This window comes from Bison bison, unplaced genomic scaffold (genome assembly GCF_000754665.1).
Source record: "Bison bison bison isolate TAMUID 2011002044 unplaced genomic scaffold, Bison_UMD1.0 scf7180017864461, whole genome shotgun sequence".
Classification (NCBI taxonomy): Eukaryota; Metazoa; Chordata; class Mammalia; order Artiodactyla; family Bovidae; genus Bison; species Bison bison.
Window position 1 is genome coordinate 2,556,985 of NW_011495023.1, and position 26,103 is coordinate 2,583,087.

Genomic DNA, 26,103 nt, shown 5'->3' on the forward strand with positions numbered 1-26,103 from the left:
CACGTATGAAACGAGATGCCAATCCAGGTTCGATACACGATACTGGATACTTGGGGCTAGTGCACTGGGACGACCCAGAGGGATGGTATGGGGAAGGAGGAGGGAAGAAGGTTCAGGATGGGGAACACATGTATACCTGTGGCAGATTCATTTTGATATTTGGCAAAACTAATACAATTATGTAAAGTTTAAAAAAAAAAAAAGAATAGAATTTTCAACCCAAGGTATCAATATTTCTGCTTTTTTCTCTAAGTAGCTTATGGTATTCACTGTTGGTCAAAGTGTATTATTTCTATAAAATATACCTCAAAGATATATAATCATGAAACCAAATAAAAACATCTTCTAATGAGCTTAATTTATAATAATTAAAACTTTTCTGTAGTTTTCATTGTTCTTCAGTTCCTAAGTCGTGTCCAACTCTTAGCAACCCCATGGACTGCAGCACACCAGGGTCCTCTGTTCTCCAATATTACCCAGAGTTTGTTTAAACTCCTGCCCATTGAGTCGGTGATGCTATCTAACTATACTTACTAGTAAGTGTTTCCCCTTTGTGAAAACTTGGTATCTTCACGTGAATCTCTGATTTTGACCTGGAGTCTTGATGCTCCAACATAGGATTTCCATCTAGTACTTCATCCTGAGCTGTACAGAGAGAAGAATTAAGCCCACTAAATTAAAAAAAAAAAAAAGAGATCTATTGAGAAATCCCTAGATTTCAAATTTATAACAGCAGCTGCTGTTATAAGAGTGAACAGCAGCTGCTGCTGCTACTGCTGCTAAGTAACTTCAGTTGTGTCCGACTCTGTGCGACCCCATAGATGGCAGCCCACCAGGCTACTCCGTCCCTGGGATTCTCTAGGCAAGAGCAATGGAGCGGGTTGTCATGAAGGTACAAGAACATCACTATAATGTGAGACCTTATGTGAAAACTATGAAGAGTCTTAATGAACGTAAGGAAGGTATTTTACCACATCATTAATATTTCTAGACTTCAAATATGTTTTATAGTAGACTCTCATCTTCGGATATTTCTTATTGTTTTTGCCTAATATATATTGATAGATCAAACAAAGAAAATACATATGTGTAAGGTAATGCATAGCAGCATATTTATAATTACAAAAAACTCAAAATCACTTAAACATGCAAGCATAGGAGACTGGTAGCTAAAGTAACAAATGTAAACTATGAAAATACAGACTATGGGCTATAAAGTGGCACACAGTTGTACAAATACCTGGACAAACAGGTATAAAAGGAATGAAGATCCCAACAAACTGACTTGGAAGCATTTCTAGGAATTAACTTTTAATGGACCAAAAAAAAAACCTTAAAGAGAGAATACCTAGTGTGCCATCTTTTAAGAAAAAAATGAAAGGGAATTTTAAAAAATGACAAAAGATGCTAATCTATAAAAAAGGAAATAAAGGAGGGGGCTTCCCTGGTGGCTCAGTGGTAAAGAATCTGCCTGTGGGTGTAGGAGATGTGGTTCGATCCCTAATCTGGGAGGATCCCACATGCCTCGGAGCAACCAAGCCCATGTGCTACAACTATTAAGCCTGTGTTCTAGAGCCCATGTGCCGCAACTACTGAAATCTGTGTGCCCTACAGCCTATGCTCCTCAACAAGAGAAGCCACCACAGCGAGAAGGCCTCACACTACAACTAGAGGGTAGCCCCCGCTCGTCACAACTAGAGAAGAGCCCCCACAGCAGTGAACACCCAAAACATCCAAAAATAAAATTATAAAAAAAATAAATACAGGAAATATAAACCAAAAACAACATACGCATATGTGTGCTTAGTTGCATCTGATTCTTTGCAACTCCATGGACTGCTAGGCTTTTCTGTCCATGGAATTTTCTAAGCAAGGTTAATGGAGTGGGTTGCCATTTCCTACTACAAAGGATCTTCCTGACCCATGGATGCAATGCATGTCTCCTGAGTTTCCTGTGTTGGGAGGTGGATTCTTTACCACTGTGCCAGTAGCTCATAAAAGTCACTGCAGACATGGCTGGCTAAGCCATACCTAGTGACTACTATTTACTCTCAGCCTATCTATGACACTGATGGATACTCCAAGATGTGGTGAATTTCTGACACTCATGTCTAATGAAAGAGAATTCAGGTTTCTCAGTTTCACTTGACCAGCAACCAGAGGAGACTATACAGACTCCACCATGGAGGAGCTACTCTTCTTAATTTAGTGCAGGACACTGACACCTTGTTGGCTGTGTCTCAACAGAACCCCTGGTTCTGAGTTCCCTGACAGGGGCCACTGTGTCCAAGGAGGACAAGGGAGGGGATGCGGAAAAAAGACACAAACACCTGAGACAATTTCCTTATTCCTCTGGCTGACATTTATTTTCTGAAAACTGTCCATGCATGGTGAGCTCCCTGCCACTGGAAACGCTATCTAGTTACCCAGCAATGGAGGCTCAAGGAAGGGATGGATGGACTCTCTACCACTCATCTTGTGCCATAAAGTGAACCATGGAGGCCAACACAGCCCTTTGAGACTCAAAACATTGATGACATTTATTACTGATGACCAGCTAGTCCCCTGCTACCCACAGTGACCTTAAGATGAATCTGACAACTCTATTTTTACCTAGAACACTTGGCTTTTCAAAATAAATAAGACGAGGGATTAGACTAACATCCTTTTGTCCCCAGCAGCATCTGATGATATAAGCCAACTCAGAATTCAAAGTGGCAAAGAGGGGAGCCCATCTATTGGGCCATTTGGCTTCTACTTTACCAATAACTATTATCTCCACAACTCTGATACCATGATGAGAGGATGCCATGATGAAAAGTAATGCTTTTTGACCCTTAATTAAACCTGACCATTCTGCAGGTGCCTTTAGGCATTATAAACCTCTATTTCATAGCCCCCACAACTGAATACATAATTAGTGCAGATATATTTTCTGTGTGAACTCCAATTCACATCAGCCCCAAGCCGTGATGAGCACTGCTGTACTCAGAATCATTTCAGTGGGGCACATGGAAGACTGTAAACCTACCAGACTACCAGTGCCTACAGACTTGTCTCCAGAAACAACTACTAATAAGAGAAAAAGTAATGCCTGCCCTGTTTGAGTGAACCAAACATCTCTGTGAGATTCCTTCTCCATTCAACAGCTAAGACAATCTGTGCATATGGCCTTACCTGCCTACAGACTTAACTATAGGCAGCTTAATGCTGTGGTACAGATCAGGACACTGGCCTGATGTAATGACACTGTAACTGCCCTAGAGGCTCTTGACCCAGCTGAAGGAAATAGGTATGAAGCAATTCATATTACAAATGCCCTTTACAGCATCCCTGTCTACAAGATGATCAGGTTCACTTTGGCTTTTCTGTAACAGGTTTTACTACACCTTTAATGTTATTGTCTGAAATGCAGTACTTAGGTACAATCTCAAAAACGACAGAATGATCTTGATTTGTTTCCAAGGCAAACCATTCAACATCACAGTAAACCAAGACTATGTCCCCAAACCCTAATGCTGAAATGCTGAACAGTTCTATGAAGACCTACAAGACCTTTTAAGCTAACACCAAAAAAAAAAAAAAAAAAAGTCCTTTTCATCATAGGGAATTGGAATGAAAAAGAAGGAAGTCAAGAGAAATCTGGAGTAACAGCCAAGTTTGACCTTGGAGTACAAAATGAAGCAGGGCAAAGGCTATCAGAGTTCTGCTAAGAGAACCCACTGGTCATAGTAAACACCCTCTTCCAACAACACAGGAGACGATTCTACATATGGATTTCTCTAGATGGTCAATACCAAAATCAGACTGATTATATTCTCTGCAGCCAAAGATGGAGAGGCTCTATACAGTCAGCAAAAACAAGACCCGGAGCTGACTAACTGTGGCTCAGATCATGAAGTCCTTATTGCAAAATTCAGACTTAAATTGAAGAAAGGAGGGAAAACCACTAGGCCATTCAGATATGATCTAAATCAAATCCCTTATGATTATACAGTAGAAGTGAATAATAGATGTAAGGGATTAGATCTGATAGAAAGACTGCCTGAAGAACTATGGACAGAGATTCGTAACATTGTACAGGAGGCGGTGACCAAAATTATCCAAAAAGAAAAAGAAATCAAGAAGGCAAAATGGTTGTCTGAGGAGGAATTATAAAGAGTTGAGAAAAAAAGAGATATAAAAGGCAAAGGAGAAAGGGAAAGATATATTCAAAAGAATGCAGAATTCCAGAGAATAGCAAGGAGAGATAAGAAAAAATTCTTAAACAAACAATGCCAAGAAATAGAGGAAAACGATAGAATAGGAAAGACTAGAGATCTCCTCAAGAAAATTGGAGATATCAGGGGAACATCTCATGCAAACATGGGCACAATAAAGGACAGAAATGGCAAGGACCTAACAGAAGCAGAAGAGATTAAGAAGAGGTGGCAAGAATACACAGAAATGTATAAAAAAGTCTCAATGACCCAAATAAGCACAATTGTTAGTCACTTACCTAGAGTCAGACATCTTGAAATGTGAAGTCAAGTGGGCTTTAGGAAGCATTATGGCTAGTGGAGTGATGAAATTATGGGACCATCTAGTCAAAGCTATGGTTTTTCCACTAGTCATGGATGGATGTGAGAATTTGGACCATAATGAAGGCTGAACTAAAAAGAAATGATGCTTTTGAAATATGGTGCTGGAGAAGACTCTTAAGAGTCCCTTGGACAACAAGGAGATCAAACCAGTCAATCCTAAAGGAAATCAACCCTGAATATCATTGCAAGGACTGATGCTTAAGCTGAAGTTCCACTACTCTGGCTACCTGATGTGAAGAGCTGACTCATTGGAAAACACCCTGATGCTGGGGAAGATTGTGGCAGGGGAAGAAGGGGATATCTAAAAATGTGTTTTATGTGTTGGTTGGATGACATTACTGACTCAATGGTCATGCTGCTGCTGCTAAGTTGCGTCAGTTGTGTCCGACTTTCTGCGACCCCATAGACGGCAGCCCACTAGGCTCCCCTGTCCCTGGGATTCTCCAAGCAAGAATGCTGGAGTGGGTTGCTGTTTCCTTCTCCAGTGCATGAAAGTGAAAGTGAAGTTGCTCAGCCGTGTCTGACTCTTTGCGACCCCATGGACTGTACCCTACCAGGCTCCTCCATCCATGGGATTTTCCAGGCAAGAGTACTGGAGTGGGGTGCCATTGTCTTCTCCACAATGGACATGAGTTTCAGCAAACTCTGGGGGATAGTGAAGGACAGGGAAGCCTGGCATGCTGCAGTTCATGGGGTTGCAAAGAGTCAGACACAACTAAGAGACTGAACAAATGTCCTTCCAGAAGGTTGAGCAGGAAAGTCCAACTCCCAGATGGAGCACCAACCTCCACATATAATCAATGTCTCCTACATGGTACAGGCAAGGGTACTACCCAACCAGAACTGGATGCCATTTTGACCCACATGTGGCACTATGTCTAGGACATTATCATGGACAAGGGATAAAGACCTATGACTCATGGGAAATTCCTGGGAATAAACTGGGAAAGGAGAGTAGGTCTCTCTCAGGAGGCAATAACTGCCAAGTTTTAGTCATGCTCAGACTCTTGGTCCCAACAATACAAAGGATGCCCAATGACTGGTGGGATTCACATATGGTAGCAGACACTGGTACTCACACATCCCCCTACAGGGTCACCTTAATGACAGCACCCAGAGACCAGGTTACCAAAAAGACCTGCATGCTGAGTGGGGCCTGACAACAGAATGCCCTGGAGGCCCTGCAAATGCCTACACAGGCAACACTTTTCCTTTCATCAAATCCACAGCCTTTTAAGTTACAGGTCTCAGTAACCTTTCTGATGCCTATTAGAGTCTGTGGCAAAAGAACATGGCCACACATCAGAGGTGCCCACCTGGCTCTCAGATCCCTAATCTTGTATTTGCTGGCTGAAAGCAGACACCCTTTCAAAGACTGCATACGAGTTTTGGGCCTTGGTGAACACTGAATGCAGAAGTCTCTCCATGAAATAGTCTATTCAGAAGAAATTCCAATCAAATGCTAAATGGTTCTTCCTCTGTAGTTGTTTTATACTATTCAGAGTTAGATCAAAGTGTAAAATTACTATAAATTAAACGTTCAAACATATATTCCTGAACTAAAGAAAAAAGATATGATGAGACTTTTTTTTTTTTTAATTTAAAGGCATCTATAATTTTATGGGCTTCCCAGGTGGCTCAGCAGTAAAGAATCCACTTGCCAATGCAGGAGACACAGATTCAATCACTGGGTTGGGAAGATCCCCTGGAGAAGAAAATGGCAACCCACTCTAGTATTCTTGCCTAGGAAATCCCATGGACAGAGGAGCCTGGTGGGCTATAGTCCATGGGTTCACAAAAAAGCCGGATATGACTTAGGGACTAAAAAAGCAATAATAGTAAGTGTTACACTTACTGATGTGTTCTCCTCCTTTGGAAGTTTTCTGTTCCTGTATTGGAAGTTTTGGCACTGATTCTTGATGCTGAAGCACAGGAGTTTTGTCTGGAGCATCATCATAAGCTACATAAAAGAAATATACTGAGTTCCTTTATAGAAAAACAGATCTACTAAGAATTCTCTAGATTTCAAATTTGTAACAATATACAGCATATTTTCTCATATTTTGACAAAGTTTTTATAAGTAAATTACCATAATGGGTCCCATCCCTTCATGGGAAATAGATGGGGAAACAGTGTCAGACTTTATTTTTTTGTGCTCCAAAATCACTGCAGATTGCAGCCATGAAATTAAAAGACGCTTACTCCTTGGAAGGAAAGTTATGACCAACCTAGATAGCATATTCAAAAGCAGAGACATTGTCAACAAAGGTCCATCTAGTCAAGGCTATGGTTTTTCCAGTAGTCATGTATGGATGTGAGAGTTGGACTGTGAAGAAAGCTGAGCACCAAAGAATTGATGCTTTTGAACTGTGGTGCTAGAGAAGACTCTTGTGAGTTCCTTGGACCACAAGGAGATCCAACCAGTCCATTCTAAAGGAGACCAGTCCCGGGTTTTCATTGGAAGGACTGATGCTGAGGCTGAAACTCCAATACTTGGGCCACCTCATGTGAAGAGTTGACTCATTGGAAAAGACCCTGATGCTGGGAGGGATTGGGGCAGGAGGAGAAAGGGACAACAGAGGATGAGATGGCTGGATGGCATCACTGACTCGACGCACATGAGTTTGGGTGAACTCGGGAGTTGGTGATGGACAGGGAGGCCTGGCGTGCTGTGATTTATGGGGTCGCAAAGAGTCGGACATGACTGAGTGACTGAACTGAACTGAACCATAATGTCAGATGTGAAATAAACATTATGAGAACATTTTTAACTGGTATACCATAAAGAAGCTGTTTCAGTAATATTTCTGGACATTTTATATACATGTGTCTGTGTTTAGATATGCACATACACACACACACACACACACACACACATATATATATAAGGTCTCAAGTTTTCCTAGTTTATTTATACTATAGGCCAGTACAGGCTTATTTAACGAAAAATACAAATGAATATGTCCATGGTTCCTCATTACAACAAGTTTGTAAATGTACAATATCCTAAACCATATAAATTCTAAGGATAAAAATTCAGTTAAATAAACTAAGGTATATATTACCCACTGATTTATAATATAAATTATGGTAAACACTGTGGGACAAACAGCTGTACCTAGACCTATAATCTGAATGAAATTAATCTCTATATACTGACTTACAGGGATTTCTATAAGGGATTTCTAGGAATAAAGTTAAGTTAAAAAAAAAAAAAACTAAAAAGGGAAAATCTAGCATGTAAACTTTGGGTAAGGAAGAAAAAGAAATGAGAAAAAACAAGGAAAGATAAATAAATAGGTCAAACCCAGGAAAAGTATCATAAATCAATGTACTTGGTTGGGTACAAGATGAGAAGGAAGATTGAAAAAAGAAGGATAAGCCTGTAAAAATATCTCTTTGTACAATTTTTTAACTTTTGGAAGTAGATTCATGCCCTATATATTTCAAAGTATAATTAAGCCATAAGGGTAAGAAGATGGAGTAGAAAGAAAAAGTAAATGATATGAATCTGCTGAAAGCAAAATAAAAGCAGTAATTCATTGGTATGGTATTTAATACAAACCCTCACAGTTGGATATGGAAGTGGGGTGGGTAGGGGAAAGTCAATGACAGTCAAGTCATGAGATCATTTTCAAACTTGGCTGTTGTCCTAACAGTATGTGCAAAGTATTTTGAAACCATGTGTGAAGCATTACAGGATGGAGCAAATGAGTAATCATGCTGATGCTCTTTAGAACCCTAGCTACTGGGGCCCTGGGATCCGTAAAATGGAAAGAGCCTTTTGTTTGGGGTTCCTTCAGCTGGGAGGCCACCCCTCACCTCAGTCTGCACTGATGTGGTCTGCCCCTTGGCAGGGGCTCTTCCATGGTGTGAAAGGGAACACAATGGAGCTGGTGATCTTCCCTGTCTGATCTACAGCCTACACCCTGAGGGTAAGTGAATAATAAATGGTTCATTGTAACCTTGGGTTCAGTTGCTATGCTAATAGGCCTATTCAGAAACTAGCATTTCTTTTCTCTGATTACCAAGTTAGCACAAGGAGCACTGTGGTCAAGGAAGCCCAGTGCTTGTGTGGAGGGAACACTTTGGGAAGTACCAACCAGCATGCAGGACATGGTGGCAAGGGAGCTACCAGAGACCCACAAGGCACTCTGCTAGCAGGGAAATGACTCTACTAAAGTTGATGCCACAGGGATGTGGAAAGTGCTACTGTGTTATTTCCAACGTTTTCATCAAATTGAATTGGCTTAAAATATTGTGTTAGTTTCAGGTGTACAGCATAGTGATTCACTATTTTTGCAGACTATATTACAAGATAATGAATATAATTCCCTGTGCTATATAGTATATTGTTGTTGCTTACCTATTTTATACACAGTAGTTTGTATCTGTTCATCCTAAACCCCTGATGGTGCTTCCCATCCTTCATCTCCCTTCTGATAACCACAAGTTTGTGTTCTATATATGTGAGTCTGTTCCTATTTTGTATACACATTTGTTTTTTAGAATCTAAATATAAGTGGTATCATACAGTATTTGCCTGTCTCTGTTGACTTGTCTCTCTATATAATACTCTCTGGGTCTGCACATGTTGCTGCAAATAGCAGTATTTCACGCTTTTCATGACTGAGTAATATTCCACTGTATGCCTCATCTTAATCCATCATCTGTGCCTGGATTATTTGCATAACTTTTCAGTTCTAAAGTAGAACAACTGTCTATTCCCTTAGCCTCTGATTCACCTACCAAGATGCTCAATGACACATAGGCTTTGAGAAAATTAGAGAAGCAACTTTACAGCTACTAATGGGTCCAGAGTCTTTGGAGGCCCTGCATGCTGAATGGCACCCTGGAACCACTGTCAGCTTTAGCATGTCCTGGAACTAACAGTCTATGGGCAGTGAGTTGTTGAGATTCATACTTTAATTAAAAACATACAAGGTCCTGAGGATTGCTCTGCCTAGCAACTTAGAGAAACATCAGTGACTAAGGTAGTCTGCCTGCATGAAAAGGAAGTCATTTTATTAAACTAGATGAGGGAGACCGTACACTGTAGGGCCTCTCACTGTACAATGAACTGTATGATGTGCCAGTCCCTTATTGCCCAATGAGGTAGAGGAAAAGAGGGATCAGAGACATGAGCACCTAGGACCTTTTCCCCTCCTTGGCTGAGTGCATGTTTGGCTCCAACAGAAGAGCCCTTACACTGGAATTCCCCTTGCCTTGAAAAACACACTTGGATCATCACTTGCAGAGGTTTTCTTAAAGGCTCCATGAGCCACACTGGTGGTCTCTAAAGTCACAGGTGGAGTGAGGACATTAAAAATATTTCTGATAAGACTCATATTTCTATTTACTTTCCTTCAGGCCAACTTCACTGGTTTTTGAGCTCAGTTAAACTTACTTATAAGGTGATGTCTGTTGGTTCACGGCACAATGACTGACAAATTTCAAGACATGGGAAAAGTAACTACCAACAAAACAGTACTAATTGACCATTGAACAGACCTAAAAATGCTAATGGACACCCACCCCTAGATGATCTAGTTAAAAATTTTCCCAAAGAAATCTCTAGGTCTAGTTCCTAACCAGTGGGGCCTCAAGGAGAATATTAACAGGCATTTTACCAAAGAGCTCCTAGTCAAGTAGTGGTCAATGAGTCCCAGCACACTTCCTCACTAAAGTCCAAATTGCGATGGCACCTGTAACTAATATTGACACAAATGCTCCTCCCTCTGCTCCAAGTGACACTGACATGAGTCAGAGAAGCCTCCGTTATTTTTATTCAAACCTCCCAGCTTTAAATCATAAGCAACATTAGGGATTAGGTCAATATTCCAACATCATCAGTGGTTATCTGAGCATGTGTGCCAAAGTCAGAACTCAAAGTAGGGAGCAGGGATATTGTATTTCTAGAGTCATTTGGTGACTGGTGCAGAGGTGACCATGACCTCCAACACCAGATACTGAGGGAAAAAGACAACTCTCTCTGGTTGTTCATTGGAGGCCATTACTAAGGACACCCTAGATCAAAGCCTACCTTTGAGTGTATCCTGTCAGGCAACCACAGAACTCCATTTGCATGGCTTCCACTACTGAATGTTTGTTGACACAGATGTAGTTCTTATGTGAGTGAACCTGCACTTACATTCAGCCTAAGCCCTGATGGGACCTGCTGCATTTAGGGGCAGTTTTCGGGGGCACAGATAAGACTGAGAACCTCCAGACTAAACAGTGTCTCCTATGTCTTATCCAACAAATTCATGGGAAGAAAAGATTTAACTGTTCTCATTGCTAAGCTTAATGAATAGAAATGTCCCTATGAGACTTTTCTCATCGGAATAACAAACTTGATCATTGCACACAGCCTCATACACATGTTACCAATTCTGGTAGGTCAATGCTATAGTACAGCCCTGAGCCTTGATGGTACCCTGCCACTGTAACTGACATACAGGTGATTCTCCAAAGTAAAGGTACTCGAAGTCCCAAACCTGATAAATCCAATACACTTTGTATGTACTTTGTATGCATTCATCTGCATACAAGTGATCCCAGTCAGTTTAAGCTTATATAGAAGGACTTGCGATATCTTACTACTGTCCTGCACATGGCCACCAAACAGCTCCAGTATCTGTAATCAGTGCACAGGTCACGATTTCTAAGTGACCTTGCTCTTACAGGGAGGAATAGTTTTCACTCAAGTGGACCCAGACAAGGACACATACAACAAGCACTAGATGCCCTGTGGACCCACCAGTGGCTCTTGGCTGGGCCATTAGTACACACACTTATGTACCTGGTACCCTATTGAAACTCCTGAGTGTGATCTCCAAGAGGCATACCATAACCTTGGGCTATTCAGTTCCAACAAATGAAAAGAAGCCCAGCAGTTAGTGGGACTCTGCAACCACTTGCACTAGAAGTTACCTAGGAGCAGTCTTTGATGAAATTGATCAATGATGTTACCAAAAAGGCTGTTTCATTTCAGTGAGGATACAACAAAGAGGGTACCCTAAAAGTCCTCCAACATGCCTCTTATATCAGAAACATCCCTTTCCACTGGAATTTATGGCAAAAGACCCCCGCCACATGTTTAGAAATCCACTGGGCTTCTGTTCCCATAACTACCTGGAGTTGGCTGAAAGGCTCACAACTGTGGAGAGACAATTATTCACCTGCTCTTGTCCTTGAGGCATTCATCTTCTAGTCACAAAATAATATTAAGGACAGAAATTCCAACAAAGGCATCAATATACTTGCTTTTTTTCCTCTAATTATCTCATGGTATTCATACCTTAGTGAAAGTATAGAATTTCTATAAAATTTATGCTCAAAATGTATAATATGAACCAAAATAAAAACATCTTCTAATGAGTTTAATTAAAGCAATATAAAGCTTTTTGCAGCTTTTGCACTTACTACTAAGCCTTTCCCCTTTGTGAAAGCTTGGTTTCTTCACTTGAGTCTCTGATTTTGACACTGAGCCTTGAAGTACAGGCATACCATTTCCATCTGGTACTTCACCCTGAGCTACATAAAGAATTCAGCCCACTAGATAAAAAAAAAATCTACTGGGAAATCCCTACATGGCAAATTTATACATGTGAACTATGGCAGTTTCTCCCAGTTTATGCAGTTATCATTAGATAACTATAATGTGTGATCTGCTATGAAAACTATGATAAGAGTCTAAAAGAGAGTGTGTGGAAAGTATTTTATTGTTATTAATATTCCTATATTTCAAACACTAGTTGCTCTTTTTCTGAGTTTTCTTAATATTTTCTGTTAATATTAGGTTGGTGCAAAAATAATTGAAGTTTTAAGTTGAACTTTGCCATTTGATACTGGAATACATTCTTAAATAAATGTGGCTATGTTATATATCATTTTAATATGCATTTCTCACTTTATGCTTTTTTGGAAATGACATGCTACTTATTTTGTATTTATTTTAGACTATAGAAATTATGTTAGACAGAAAGCAAATTCAAACAAAGTGCAATTTTGCGGTAGTTTGAGCATTCTTTGGCATTGCCTTTCTTTGGGATTGGAATGAAAACTGACCTTTTCCAGTCCTGTGGCCACTGCTGAGTTTTCCAAATTTGCTGGCATATTGAGTGCAGCACTTTCACAGCATCGTCTTTTAGGATTTGAAATAGCTCAACTGGAATTCCATCACCTCCACTAGCTTTGTTCGTAGTGATGCTTCCTAAGGCTCACCTGACTTCACATTCCAGGATGTCCAGCTCTAGGTGAGTGTGAGTAATTACACCTTTGTAATTATCTGGGTCGTGAAGATCTTTTTTGTACAGTTCTTCTGTGTATTCTTGCCACTTCTTAATATCTTCTGCTTCTGTTATGTCCATAGCATTTCTGTCCTTTATCGAGCCCATCTTTGCATGAAATGTTTCCTTGTTATCTCTGATTTTCTTGAAGAGATCTCTAGTCTTTCCCATTCTGGTGTTTTCCTTTATTTCTTTGCACTGATCACTGAGGAAGGCTTTCTTACCTCTCCTTGCTATTCTTTGGAACTCTGCATTCAAATGGGTATATCTTTCCTTTTCTCCTTTGCTTTTTGCCTCTCTTCTTTTCACAGCTATTTATAAGGCCTTTTCAGACAGCCATTTTGCTTTTTTGCATTTCTTTTTCTTGGGGATGGTCTTGATCCCTGTCTCCTGTACAGTGTCACAAACCTCTGTCCATAGTTCATCAGGCACTCTATCAGATCTAGTCCCTTAAATCTACTTCTCACTTCCATTGTATAGTCATAAGGGATTTGATTTAGGTCATATCTGAATGGTCTAGTGGTTTTCCCCACTTTCTTAAATTTAAGTCTTAATTTGACAATAAGGAGTTCATGATCCTGGCCACAGTCAGCTCCCGGTCTTGTTTTTGCTGACTGTATGGAGCTTCTCCATCTTTGAGATGCTTATTGATAAGGTAAGCTCCTTACTGATAAGGCTGATCTAATTTAATTTACAGATGGGTCCTACTTAAAGGATAAACAGGGACCTTACTGAGCTGGATATGCAATAATGTCCACAGCGGACATAATTAAAAACTTTTATTTATCAGAAACAAAGGCAACATAACAAGCCAAATTAAAACTCTTAACTCTAGCTTGTAAACTAGCTAAAGACCAGGATAACAAATATTTATGTGACAGTCACTATACTTTTGAAATGGCACATAATTTTGGAATGCTATTAAAACAATGAGCTTTTTAACCTCCTCAGGAGAACTTTAAAAATGTTTTGTAATATAGGTGCCAAAACAGTTAGCAATTATTGAAACAATAGGGCACTCATTCCAAATCTGACACTACAGAAGCTAAAAGAAATCAGCTTGCTGATGCTGCAACAAAACAGGCAGTTTTAAATATTAATCCTGTCCAGGCTTGAAAATGTCTACTTCTCTCCATTAACCTTGATAACCAAATAAAAGATTTCTTTATACAGGCTCAAGAGATAACCACTAAAGAAGAGAAACAGATAACAACGACAGAACTAGGGAATTTTGACCCAGCTACACAAATACAGTTTAGATCAAACAAAAACAAACACTATCTAATGAAGCCTAACTGCCATTTCTGCAACATGTACATTCTTTAACACACTGGGCTTTTAAGAGAATGATTTAATGGGAAAAATAATTTCAGAAATTTGCACCCATGATGGTTCAAAGGAAATATATGACATTATGGACAGGGTTTTACTGAGACACTTAAAAAAAGTACTAAGTACTTTTATATCGAGTGCCCATGTAAAGGATAATGAATTACAATCTAGAGATTTTATTAGAAAGGACATCAAATAAAAGATTATTTACAGACACAATGAAAAAAATCTTATCAAGTATTATTAACTAATCTATATGAAGACAAACTGAAAGACATTAATTCATAGATTCACATCTCTCATTTTGAAAAGGCCTTCCACCTCAGTGGACTTTGACCCCTGTTCCTAGCACCTGCCTTCAACTAAGCCAAGCATCACTAAGCTAGGAGAAGAAAATAACAGTAACAGACAGCTGACCCATGAGTCTGGACCAGGCTTGAAAGACCCATTCTACCAATTCAATTGTACTGCTGACCAAAGGTCGGTCTGTCTATCAAAATTAAAAGTTGTTGTTTAATTTCTAGCTATTTTGCCCCAATGTTTAGGATGGAAATAAAACTCTTTGGTAACACTAAGTATAACTGCTGCTGCTGCTAAGTCGCGTCAGTAGTGTCTGACTCTGCGACCCCACAGACGGCAGCCCACTAGGCTCCGCCGTCCCTGGGATTCTCCAAGCAAGAACCCTGGAGTGGGTTGCCATTTCCTTCTCCAATGCGTGAAAGTGAAAAGTGAAAGTGAAGTCGCTCAGTCGTGTCTGACTCTTCATGACCCCCATGGACCGCAGCCTATCAGGCTCCTCCGTCCATGGGATTTTCCAGGCAAAAGTACTTGAGTGGGGTGCCATTGCCTTCTCCATAATTATAGCTACTAGGGGCAAATTAGCTGACTTTTGGATTTTTATCAAATTCCTTGGTCAATACAAGGCCAAAATAAGCCTCTCATAAATCTCGTCACTGACTCTTCAAATGTTCCTATAATCTATAAAATGATTTCTCATAAGCATATCCCTCCATGTTTTTGTTGTTCAGTTGTTAAGTCCTGTCCATTTCTTTGTAATCCCATGGACTGCAGCATTCAGGCTTCCCTGTCCTTCACTATCTCCCAGAGGTTGATCAAATTCATGTCCATTGAGTCAGTGATGCCATCCAACCATCTCATTCTCTGTTGTCTCCTCCTCCTCCTGCCTACAATTTTTCTAAGCATCAGGGTTTTTTCAAATGAGTCAGCTCTTCCCATCAGGTGGCCAAAGTACTGGAGCTTCAGCTTCAGCATCAGTAATTCCAATGAATATTCAGGATTGATTTCCTTTAGGATTGTCTGGGTTGATCTCCCTTGCTGTCTAACTGAGTCTCAAGAGTCTTGAGCACCACAATCTGAAAACATTGGTTCTTTGGTGCTCAGCCTTCTTTATGGCCCAACTCTCACATCTGTACGCACATGACTACTGGAAAAACCATAGCTTCGACTATATGGACCTTTGCGGTAATGTGATATCTGCTTTTTAAAACAGTCTAGGTTTGTCATAGCTTTTCTTCTAAGGAGCAAGCATCTTTTAATTTTGTGGCTGCAGTCACTGTCTGCATTGATTTTGGAGCCCAAGAAAATGGAACCTGACACTGTTTTCACTTTTTCCCCATTTATTTCCCATGAAGTGACAGGACTGGATGCCATGATCTTAGTGTTTTGAATGCTGAGTTTTAAGCCAGCTTTTTCACTCTCCTCTTTCACTTTCATCAAGAGGCTCTTTAGTTCTTCGCTTTCTGCCATTTATCATCTGCATAACTGAGGTTGTTGATACTTTTCCCAGTAATCTTGATTCCAGCTTTCAGTCATCCAGCCTGGCATTTTGCATGATGCACTCTGCATATAAGTTAAATAAGCAGGATGACAATATACAGCCTCGATATATTCCTTTCCCAATTGTGAACCAGTCCACTGTTCCATGTCTGGTTTTATGGCCACTGTATACATGTACCACTACATGTACCACAACCGTTTTTATCCATTCATGTATCAATGGACATCTAGGTGGCTACCATGTTCTATGCTGTGCTTAGTCGTTCTGTTGTATCTGACTCTTTGTGACACTATGGACTGTAGCCCGTCAGGCTCCTCTGCCCATGGGGATTCTCCAGGCAAGAAGCTATTACAAATAGTGTTGCAATGAACATTAGGGTTACATATGTCTTTTTCAATTATGGTTTCCTCAGGGTATATGCCCAGTAGTGGGATTGCTGGGTAATATGGTAGCTCTATTCCTAGTTATTTAAGGAACCTCTATACTATTTTCCACCGGAGAAGGCAATGGCACCCCACTCCAGTACTCTTGCCTGGAAAATTCTAGGATGGAGGAGCCTGGTAGGCTGCAGTCCATGGGGGTTGTGAAGAGTCAGACACAACTGAGTGACTTCACTTTCACTTTTCACTTTCATGCATTGGAGAAGGAAATGGCAACCCACTCCAGTGTTCTTGCCTGGAGAATCCCAGGGATGGGGGAGCCTGGTGGGCTGCCGTCTATGGGGTCGCACAGAGTCGGACACAACTGAAGTGATTTAGCAGCAGCAGCAGGATACTGTTCTCCACAGTGGCTATATGAATTTACATTCCCACCAACAGTGCGAGATGGTTCCCTTTTTCCACACCCTCTTTAGCATTTATTGTTTGTAGATTTTTTGATGATGGCCATTCTGACCGGCATGAGGTAATCCCTCACTGCAGTTTTTATGAGAACATTTTTAATCAGTATACCTCAAAGAAGGTGTTTCAATAGTATTTCTAGACATTATATAATAATACACACACAGATATATATATATATATATAAGTCTCTTGATTTTATAAGTTATTTATACCTTATGCTGACACATGTTCATAGAATAAAAAATGCAAATGAATGTGTACACAGTTATTCGTGTACAATGTATTGGGTTTGCCAGAAAGTTCAGTCCGGTCGTTATGTAAGATGTTATGGAAAAACCTGAATAGATTTTCTGGTCAACTCAGTATTTAGAAGTGCAAAATATTCAAAACCATAAAAATATTAAGGGAGAGAATTAGTTAAATTAAGGTATACATTACACACTGTGGTATAATATAAATTATGGTAAATACTGTGGTTACAAACAGCTATACGTAGTACTATACTCTGAATGAAACTGAATTCTATATAATGACTTGGAGGGATTTCTAGAAATAATATTAAGTAAAAAAACTGGAAGGGGAAAACTAATATGCAAACACTGGGTAAAAAAATAGAAATGAGAAAAAATAAAGGAGAGACAAAAAATAGAGAAAAGATAGGAAAACTATCACAAAACAATGCACATAGATACCTACAAGAAGAGAGAAGACTGAGAAGCCTCTAAGCATACTGCTTTGTATATTGCTAACTTTTGGAAGTAGTTTCATGCTCTATGTATTTCAAAATAAAAATTAGGCCAAAACAAATAAGATGATGGAATGGAAAGAAAAAGCAAACTTAAAGAATTGAAACTACTGTAGGGAGAATAAAAGCAGTAATTCCTCAAACCAGTATTTACTAAAAACCCTGTCTTGGACATGGAAGTGGGGTGACTTGGGGGGACGTGGACAACAAAACAAGTCATGCAATCATTTTATAACTTGATTTGTTTTAGTAATGGTATATTCAGAGCTATTCTGAAACCATTTGAGAAGCATTTCAGGATTAAGCAAATGAGTAATTGTACCAATGCTGTTTCAGAACTCTAGCTACCTGAGCTGTCATGTCCTACACGTGGCCACCACACCGCTCACATATCTGTTATTAGTGACTGTGTCTGTGTGTAGGACTGTGTTAGTTGCTCAGTCATGTCTGACTCTTTGCGACCCCACGAACTGTAGCCTGCCAGGCTTCTCTGTCCATGGAATTCTCCAGGCAAAAATACTGGAGTGGATTGCCATTCCCTTCTCCAGAGGAACTTCCCAACCCAGGGATCGAACCCTGGTCTCCTGCCTCGCAGGCAGATTCTTTACCATTTGAGCTACAGAGAAGAGGTCACCAATTTTAAGTGGCTTGCTCCTACAGGGAGGATTAGTTTTCACTCAGCTAGTCCTCCCATCACAAAGGACGCCACCCAACAAGGACTAGACATTGTGTGGATCTACCAGTGGCTCCTGGCTGAACCATTAGTACACATGCTTAGTTACCTGATACCATAGTGAAATTCCTGGGCATGATCTCTAAGGGGCATGAATTCTCATTTCAGAAGACAAGACCTCAAACTTGGGTGATTCAACTCTGACAAATAACTGGGCCCAGCAAATAGTGCAACCCTTTCGATCACCTGCATTCTCCTTTGCCCAAAGAGAGTCCTTGATGAAGCCAATCTATGTGGTTACCAGAGAGGCTGCTTCATTTTAGTGAGGATACAACCAAGAGAGTACCCAAAAGGCCCTCCAAAAGGCCTCCTGACCATCACCAGATGCTTGATTTACAGATCTCCAAAACATCTGTTTGCTAATGGAGACTATGGCACAAGGGCCCTATCATGCATAGAGGCATCCATCGGGCTTCTGTAGTTATAACTACTGGGAGCTGGCTGAAAGGCACACTACTTTGGAGACATAGGTATTAACCAGCTACTGGGCGTTGGGCCATTCATCTTCTGGTCACAAAATGCTCTTAAGGACAAAAATTTCAATCAAATGGTATCAGTATTTCTGCTCTGCTCTTCTCTCTAGGTATCTCATGGTATCTGATTTTAGTCAAAGTGAAATATTTCAATATGAATATATGCTCAACAAATACATTTTCATAAACCAAAATAAAAACATCTAATGAGTTTAATTTTAAACAATATAAATTTTTCTGTAGTTTTTGCACTTACTAGTAAATCTTTCCCCTGTGTGAAAGCTTTCTTTCTTCACTTGAATCTCTGATTCTGACATTAACTCTTGATGGTCAAGCATATGATTTCCATCTGGTACTTCATCTTGAGCTACAAAAAGAGAAGAATTTATCAACTAAATAAAAATAAAGATCTATGGTGAAACATTTAGCTTACAATTTATAAAATGAAAACAGCAGCAGTTATCTCATTTTTATGAAGTTAAGAAGAAAATCACCATATTGTGAAGTCTGCCATGAAAACTATGAGAAGTCTTAATGAGTGTGTGTGAAAGGTACTTTACCATAAAAATACTACTTGTGGAATTCAAATGTGTTTTATGTTAAGTTTCTCATTTTCTGAGTTGTCTCAATATTTTTAGTTAATATAATTCAATAGACCAAACAAAGAAAATACATATGTACAAGGTTATTCATAGCATAATATTTGTAACTGTAAAATATTAAGATCACTTAAACATAAAGCATAGGGGACTGGTAGGCTAAAGTATCATATGTAAAGTATAAAAACATAGACTGTAGGGTGCAATGTGCATATGGAGCTGTACAAACAAATACAAAAGGAATGATAAAGATCCTGATGAAATGATTGGGAAGCATCTCCAGGATACAGTGCTTAATGGTAGAGGGGGGAACCTAAAAGAGAGAATACCAAGTACGGTTTAAGAAAGAAGGAAGGAAAGAAAGAATAAAGGAAATTTGAAAAAAAAATGATAATGAAAGATCCTTATTTTTAAAACAAGAAATACAGGAAATGTAAATCAAAAACAATATACTGGGTCACAAGAGTCCCTGCAGACATGGCTGACTTGAGCCATACCCAGTAACTACTATTTGCTCTCATGCTGTTCTGACAATGATGGATACTCCGTGATATAGCCAGGTTCTGAGATTCAAGTCTAATGAAAAATTATCCAGGTTTCTCAGTTTCACTTGACCAGCAACCTGAGGAGGAGCTACTCTTGTTAATTTAGTGAGGGAAACAGACACCTTGCTGGCTGTGTCTCAACAGAACCCCTGGTTCTGAGTTCCCTGACAGGGGCCACTGTGTCCAAGGAGGACAAGGGAGGGGATGAGGAAGAAAAGACACGAACACCTGAGACAATCTCCTTCGCCTGAGACAATCTCCTTCCTCTTCTGGCTGACATTTGGTTTCTGAAAACTTCTGCCCACACATGGTGAGCTCCTTGCCACTGGAAACACTGTCTAGTTACCCAGCAATGGAGGGTCAAGGAAGGGATGGATGGACTCTCCAGCACACATCTTGTGCCAGGAAGTGAGCCATGGTGGCCAACACAGCCCCATGAGACTCAAAATGGTGATGAACTTATTACTAATAACGTGCTCTCCACAGTGACCTTAAGATGAATCTGACAACTCTATTTTTACCCAGAATACTTGGCTTTTCAAAATAAGCAAGATTAGGGATTCTAGTCCCCAAGACTGGCTTCTAGTTTACCAAGGACTGTTATTTCCACAACTCTGACACCAGGATGAGAGGAACACAAGTAATGCATTTTGACCCTTACTTAAACCTGACCATGGTGTGGGTGCTTTTAGACATCATAAACTTCTATTTCATAGCTCCCACTGCTGAATACATAATTGCATGCATGCTAAATTGCTTCAGTCATATCTGACTCTTTGCAACCCCATGGACTGTGGCCTGCCAGGCTCCTCTGTCTGTGGCATTCTCTAGGCAAGAATACTGGAGTGGGTTCCCATGCCCTCCTCCCGGGGATCTTCCCAATCCAGGAAATGAATCTGCAGATCTCGGATCTCCTGCATTGTCAGACAGGTTCTTCACCATTTGTGCCACCTGGGAAACCCTGAATATATCATTGCTGCTAAGTCGCTTCAGTTGTGTCCAACTCTGTGCGACCCCAGAGACAGCAGCCCACCAGGCTTCCCCGTCCCTGGGATTCTCCAGGCAAGAACACTGGAGTGGGTTGCCATTTCCTTCTCCAATGCATAAAAGTGAAAAGTGAAAGTGAAGTCGCTTAATCGTGTCCGACCCTCAGCGACCCCATGGACTGCAGCCTTCCAGGCTCCTCCATCCATGGGATTTTCCAGGCAAGAGTACTAGAGTGGGGTGCCATTGCCTTCTCCGGAATATATCATTAGTACAGATGTATTTTCTATGTGAACTCGAACTCACATAAGCCCCAAGCCATGATGAGCACTGCTGCACTCAGGATCATTTCAGTGGGGCACATGGAAGAATGCAAACCTACCAGACTACCAGTGCCTAGAGACATGTCTCCAGATCAACTACTAAGCAAAGGATAAACAAATGCTAGCCATCTTTGCTGACTTTCAGTAAGGCAAATGTCTCTGTGAGATTATTTCTCCATTCAGTTTAACTAAGTAAACCTATGCAAAGAGCCTTGCATGCCTGGACTGGACTACAGAACTACTGTACTAGAGCTCAATGCTGTGGTACAGATCAGGACACTGGCCTTACCTGACATTGTGACCGTCCTAGAGGCTCTTGCCCCAGCTGAGGGAATTAGGTATGAAGGAATTCATGTTGCAAATGCTCCTTCAATGTCTCTGTGCACACAGATGATATGATCAGTTTGCTTTTTGCTTAAAAGGTTGCAATACACCTTTAATGTCCTTGCATAAGGCCAAGAGCAGGAGGAAGTCCCACTCCCAGATGGGGCACTGGGCTTCCACACTATTGTTGACATCCTCATCCTTCTGGTGCATCCTGGCATGTGTACCATCCCACAAGGCCAGATGCTATGTTGACCATGCTTAGCAGCATAGCAGGGTCATTAACAGAAACATGGACAAGGACCTTGTGGGAAAGGGCAATACACATTATTCTAGAGATATCTTCCAAAATTTGTTCTGTCAGTCACAACAAATGAAAGCCCCACAAAACTCTGTGGAACTATTCTGCTACTGGCACTCTTACATTCCCCTCAGGGGCCCTGATTGCAACCATCTACTAAGTTCCAGAAAAAATACTTGCATAAGAAAGGATCTCAACTAATAGGATGATCTGGAGGCAAACAAAAAAACGTTCCCAGTCACATTTTCCCTTGAAACTTCTGGTCTGATTTTGAGATAAAATTCTCAGCACTTCTCTGTTCATCAGTTAGTCTTTGGAAGATGGCAATTCCACAGGACGGGATTAATCTGGGACTCTCTCTGTCTAACTTCCTGGAGTAGGGTGAAAGGTACATACCTCTTGAAGACAATTATGTGCCTTTTATTGGTTTGGTGGATACTGAGTGCATGACCCATGACTAAGAAAAATACTACAATCAGAAATATTGACCAAGTATTTCACAACTTTAGTTTTCATCCTCTAGTTATCTTAGGATATTTATACATTAGGTAAAAGTATAAAATATCTACTATATATATGTATACACACACAATTTATGAAGCAAAGAATAAGATCTTTGGCTGTAATTAATTTTAAATAATTTAAAGTTATCTGTAATTAGTATACTTACTGTGTTTTTCCTCTTTTTGTTGCTTTACCGTCATTTGGCTTTTTGACATTGATTCTTGATGGTCATGCATAAGATTTGCATCTGATATTTTTTCATGAGCTACAAGAGAGATATAGTTAGCCCACTGAATAGAAAAATACATCTACTATGAAATCTCTACATATCAAATTCATAATAAGCAAAGAGAAATATTCTAAGTTTTCTGAAGTTATAGTGAAGTTACCATAATGCTAGATCTGATAACACTGTGAGAAGAGTTTTAATAGATACGTTTTGAATCTTTCTCATTACCTTATAAATATTTCCAGGCATTATATATAGTTTGTATTTGTCTCTGTTTCTCTTAGGTTATTTATATTTTATAGATTGACATAGACTTCAGAGACCAACAAAACACGTGTACCATTTGCTAATTAAAGTATTATTTGTAACTGCATATAAATGTTCATGCATGGGAAATTGGATAAACAATCTAATATATGTACTATAAACTTTGTGAAGTGACGTGAAAGTCATTCAGTCATGTCTGACTCTTTGTGACCCCATGGACTATACAGTCCATGGAATTCTCCAGGTCAGAATACTGGAGTGGGTAGCCTTCCCCTTCTCCAAGGGATCTTCCCGACCCAGGAATCAAACCAGGGTCTCCTGCATTGCAGGTGGATTATTTACCAACTGAGCTATCAGGGAAATTCCATAAACTTTGTAAATTATGCTAAATAATATGGTACCATCAGATGTATGTAAAGATGTAAAAGGAATCAAATGAATCTCTATAAACTGACTTGGAGGGATTTCAAGGAGATAATATTAAGAGAGGGAAAAAAAAACAAAAGGAGAAATGTATGGTACCTTTCAGATAAGGAAGATGGGGGAAAAAGGAAATAAATAAGAGGAAGGGAGAGAATTAGAGAGATAGTTACCTTTACAAAATGACACACAAGTGAGATAGAAAAAAAATGTAACTGGTTACCTACAGGATGCAAGGGAGCAAACTGAGGAAGAAATAGTACTCCTTTAAGTATACCTTTTTGCATAGTATTTACTTTTGGAAGCAAGTTCAGGTTCCACATGTTTCAAAAATAAAATTAAAACAAAAAAGAGAAACTAAAACTGAAAGCAAACTTAGAGAAATTAACCTACTGAAAAAAACAAGTACTAATGCAAGTAACTCATCAATACAATATTTGACATATACCCTCATTCATGGGCAGAAGCGTGGAGAGATTGTCAACATATGACAAAATATTTCCAGTAGGCTTTTTTTTTTCCATATGAATAGGCAAAACAATTTCAAAATAATTTTCAAAGTCTAACAAATGAGTAAATGTGTTATTTAGAGAGAACAGTCGCAGAGTGTGCTAAGTCATTCAGTTGTGTCTGACTCTTTGGACTGTAGCCCATCAGGCTCCTCTGCCCAAAGGATTTTTCAGGCAAGAATACTGGAGTGAGTTGTCATTTCCTTCTCCAGGGGATCTTCCTGAGCCAGGGATGAAACCTGCATTTTCTGTGTCTCCTGCACTGCAGGAGGATTCTTTACCCACTGAGCTATCAGGGAAGCCCTTTAGGAAGGAAATACACACATGAAATGAAAGAAGGCAGAACAAGTCCTGAGGGGGTGAAGCAGAATTGAAGATTTCCAAGATTTATCATGAATTCTAAACATGTCTATGCAGGTTTATATACACATATACAGGTATACATTCTAATGTACATGTATAAAATATGTATGTATGTGTAAATACATATATAGAAATGTGAACCTACTTAAGAAACCTGACTCCAGTCTAGATCTTACATGTGATCTTTCAGGCAGAATCAGACAACTATAACGGCATTGCCTGGAGTTAACTTTGGGGCTTCCCAGGTGGCGCTAGTGGGAAAAAATCCTCTTGCCAATGCAGGAGACAAAAGGGACACAGGTTCAATCCCTGGATTGGGAAGATTCCGTGGAGGAGGGCATGGCAACCCACTCCAGGATTCTTGCCTGGGGAATTCCCTGAACAGAGGAGCCTGGCAGGCTACAGTCCATGAGGTCATAAAGAGTCAGACGCAACTGAAGCAGCTTCGCACACATGCAGCACGTACCATGGGGAAAAGAAGTTTAACTCACAGAGACTTGATGCACAGCCAGTGCACTGCAGCCACTGGAGAAGCTGCAGTCATGGACATAGCCCTCCCTTCCCACCACTCTCTTAAGCACACTGCATTCTTAGCTCAGTCACCATCAACTGGAAGCCTCAGTGTGGCGGTCGTAGGGGTGGACTTGATTAGGGCATTGTACTATTCCAGCACTGCCACTGACTGCATTACCTTATGGGAGAAGGGTGAAGAGGGATTGAAGAAACTTTTCTCAGTTATGATTCAGTATTCAAGATGTTTCAGAGGATCCATAAATTACCAAGAGTCTTTTGTCTGGAGCTCCTTCAGCTGTGAGATGATACTCTTCTACATCTCATACCAGGTTTGCACTGGTATTAATACATCTAACCCTCACCTATAGCTGCTCCAAGTGGGGAAACAGAACATGGCTATAGCTTGGGCGCTTTCCTGCTTGAACTATTGCAGTAAGTGAATAAACGTTTGTTACTTTTAGTTTGGCTTGCTCTTTTAATTGGCCAACTCAAAAACTGGTATCTCTCTCAGACAGCAAGCAAGGTAAATGAAGCTCAAAGCCTTTCAGAAGGCACACTTCAGGATGGCACACTTTGGGATGTACTTAGTAAATCTGTGGGACCTTCTAGGGTGAGGTGGGGGAGGGTACCACAGGAGCATTAGCAGGAGTCTGAGAGGACCCTGGGGCACTGTGACAACCAGGCCAGTGTGTTTTGGACAGGGCTAGCAACCACACAGGGTGCCTTAGGAAAGTGCAATTGTATTTCTTTAGGCTTTTCAGTTCTGAGGGGGAACAGTTTCTTTTCTCTAGACCTTGATTCATTAGCCAAGACACCTGCTGGGTCAATCAAATTAGATTAACCAGAGGGGCTCTGAGAAAGCTAGGGCAGCAATTTGTGTGCTACTGCTTATGGTTCCGGAGAAGGCAATGGCACCCCACTCCAGTACTCTTGCCTGGAAAATCCCATGGACGGAGGAGCCTGGTAGGCTGCAGTCCATGGGGTCGCTAAGAGTCGAACAGGACTGAGCGACTTCAGTTTCACTTTTCACTTTCATGCATTGGAGAAGGAAATGGCAACCCACTCCACTATTCTTGCCTGGAGAATCCCAGGGATGGAGGAGCCTGGTGGGCTGCCGTCTCTGGGGTCGCACAGAGTCGGACACGACTGAAGCGACTTAGCAGCAGCAGCAGCAGCAGCTTATGGTCCGCTAGCAATGGGATGTAAAGCTGTGGGAAACCCTGAATGTCTAGCTGTACACACTAACTACTGTTAGCTCTAAATTTGTTCCTGGGACTAACAATGAGCTACTGAGATGTATGTTTTAACAACAACAACAACAACAACAAAAAAAAAAAAATGAAAGAGAGAGAGAGCCATAGGATCACTGTTCCCAGTAGCAAAAGAAAAGAAACCTGGTAGTTTGCCTTCATACTAAAGGTATT

At 40.4% G+C, this 26,103-nt stretch overlaps 1 protein-coding gene across 1 annotated transcript in view; it reads right to left on the reverse strand.

The window, feature by feature from the left end:
- The window catches only part of LOC105003084 (uncharacterized protein C10orf68-like), a 181,499-nt gene that overhangs the window by 104,642 nt on the left and 50,754 nt on the right, over positions 1–26,103 (reverse strand). The window contains exons 9-12 of the mRNA XM_010860053.1: positions 22,545–22,643; positions 19,055–19,165; positions 6,439–6,543; positions 535–645 (exon numbers count right to left, since the gene is read on the reverse strand). Of these exons, the coding sequence (XP_010858355.1) occupies positions 535–645; positions 6,439–6,543; positions 19,055–19,165; positions 22,545–22,643 (426 nt within the window). The remainder of the gene's footprint in view (positions 1–534; positions 646–6,438; positions 6,544–19,054; positions 19,166–22,544; positions 22,644–26,103) is intronic.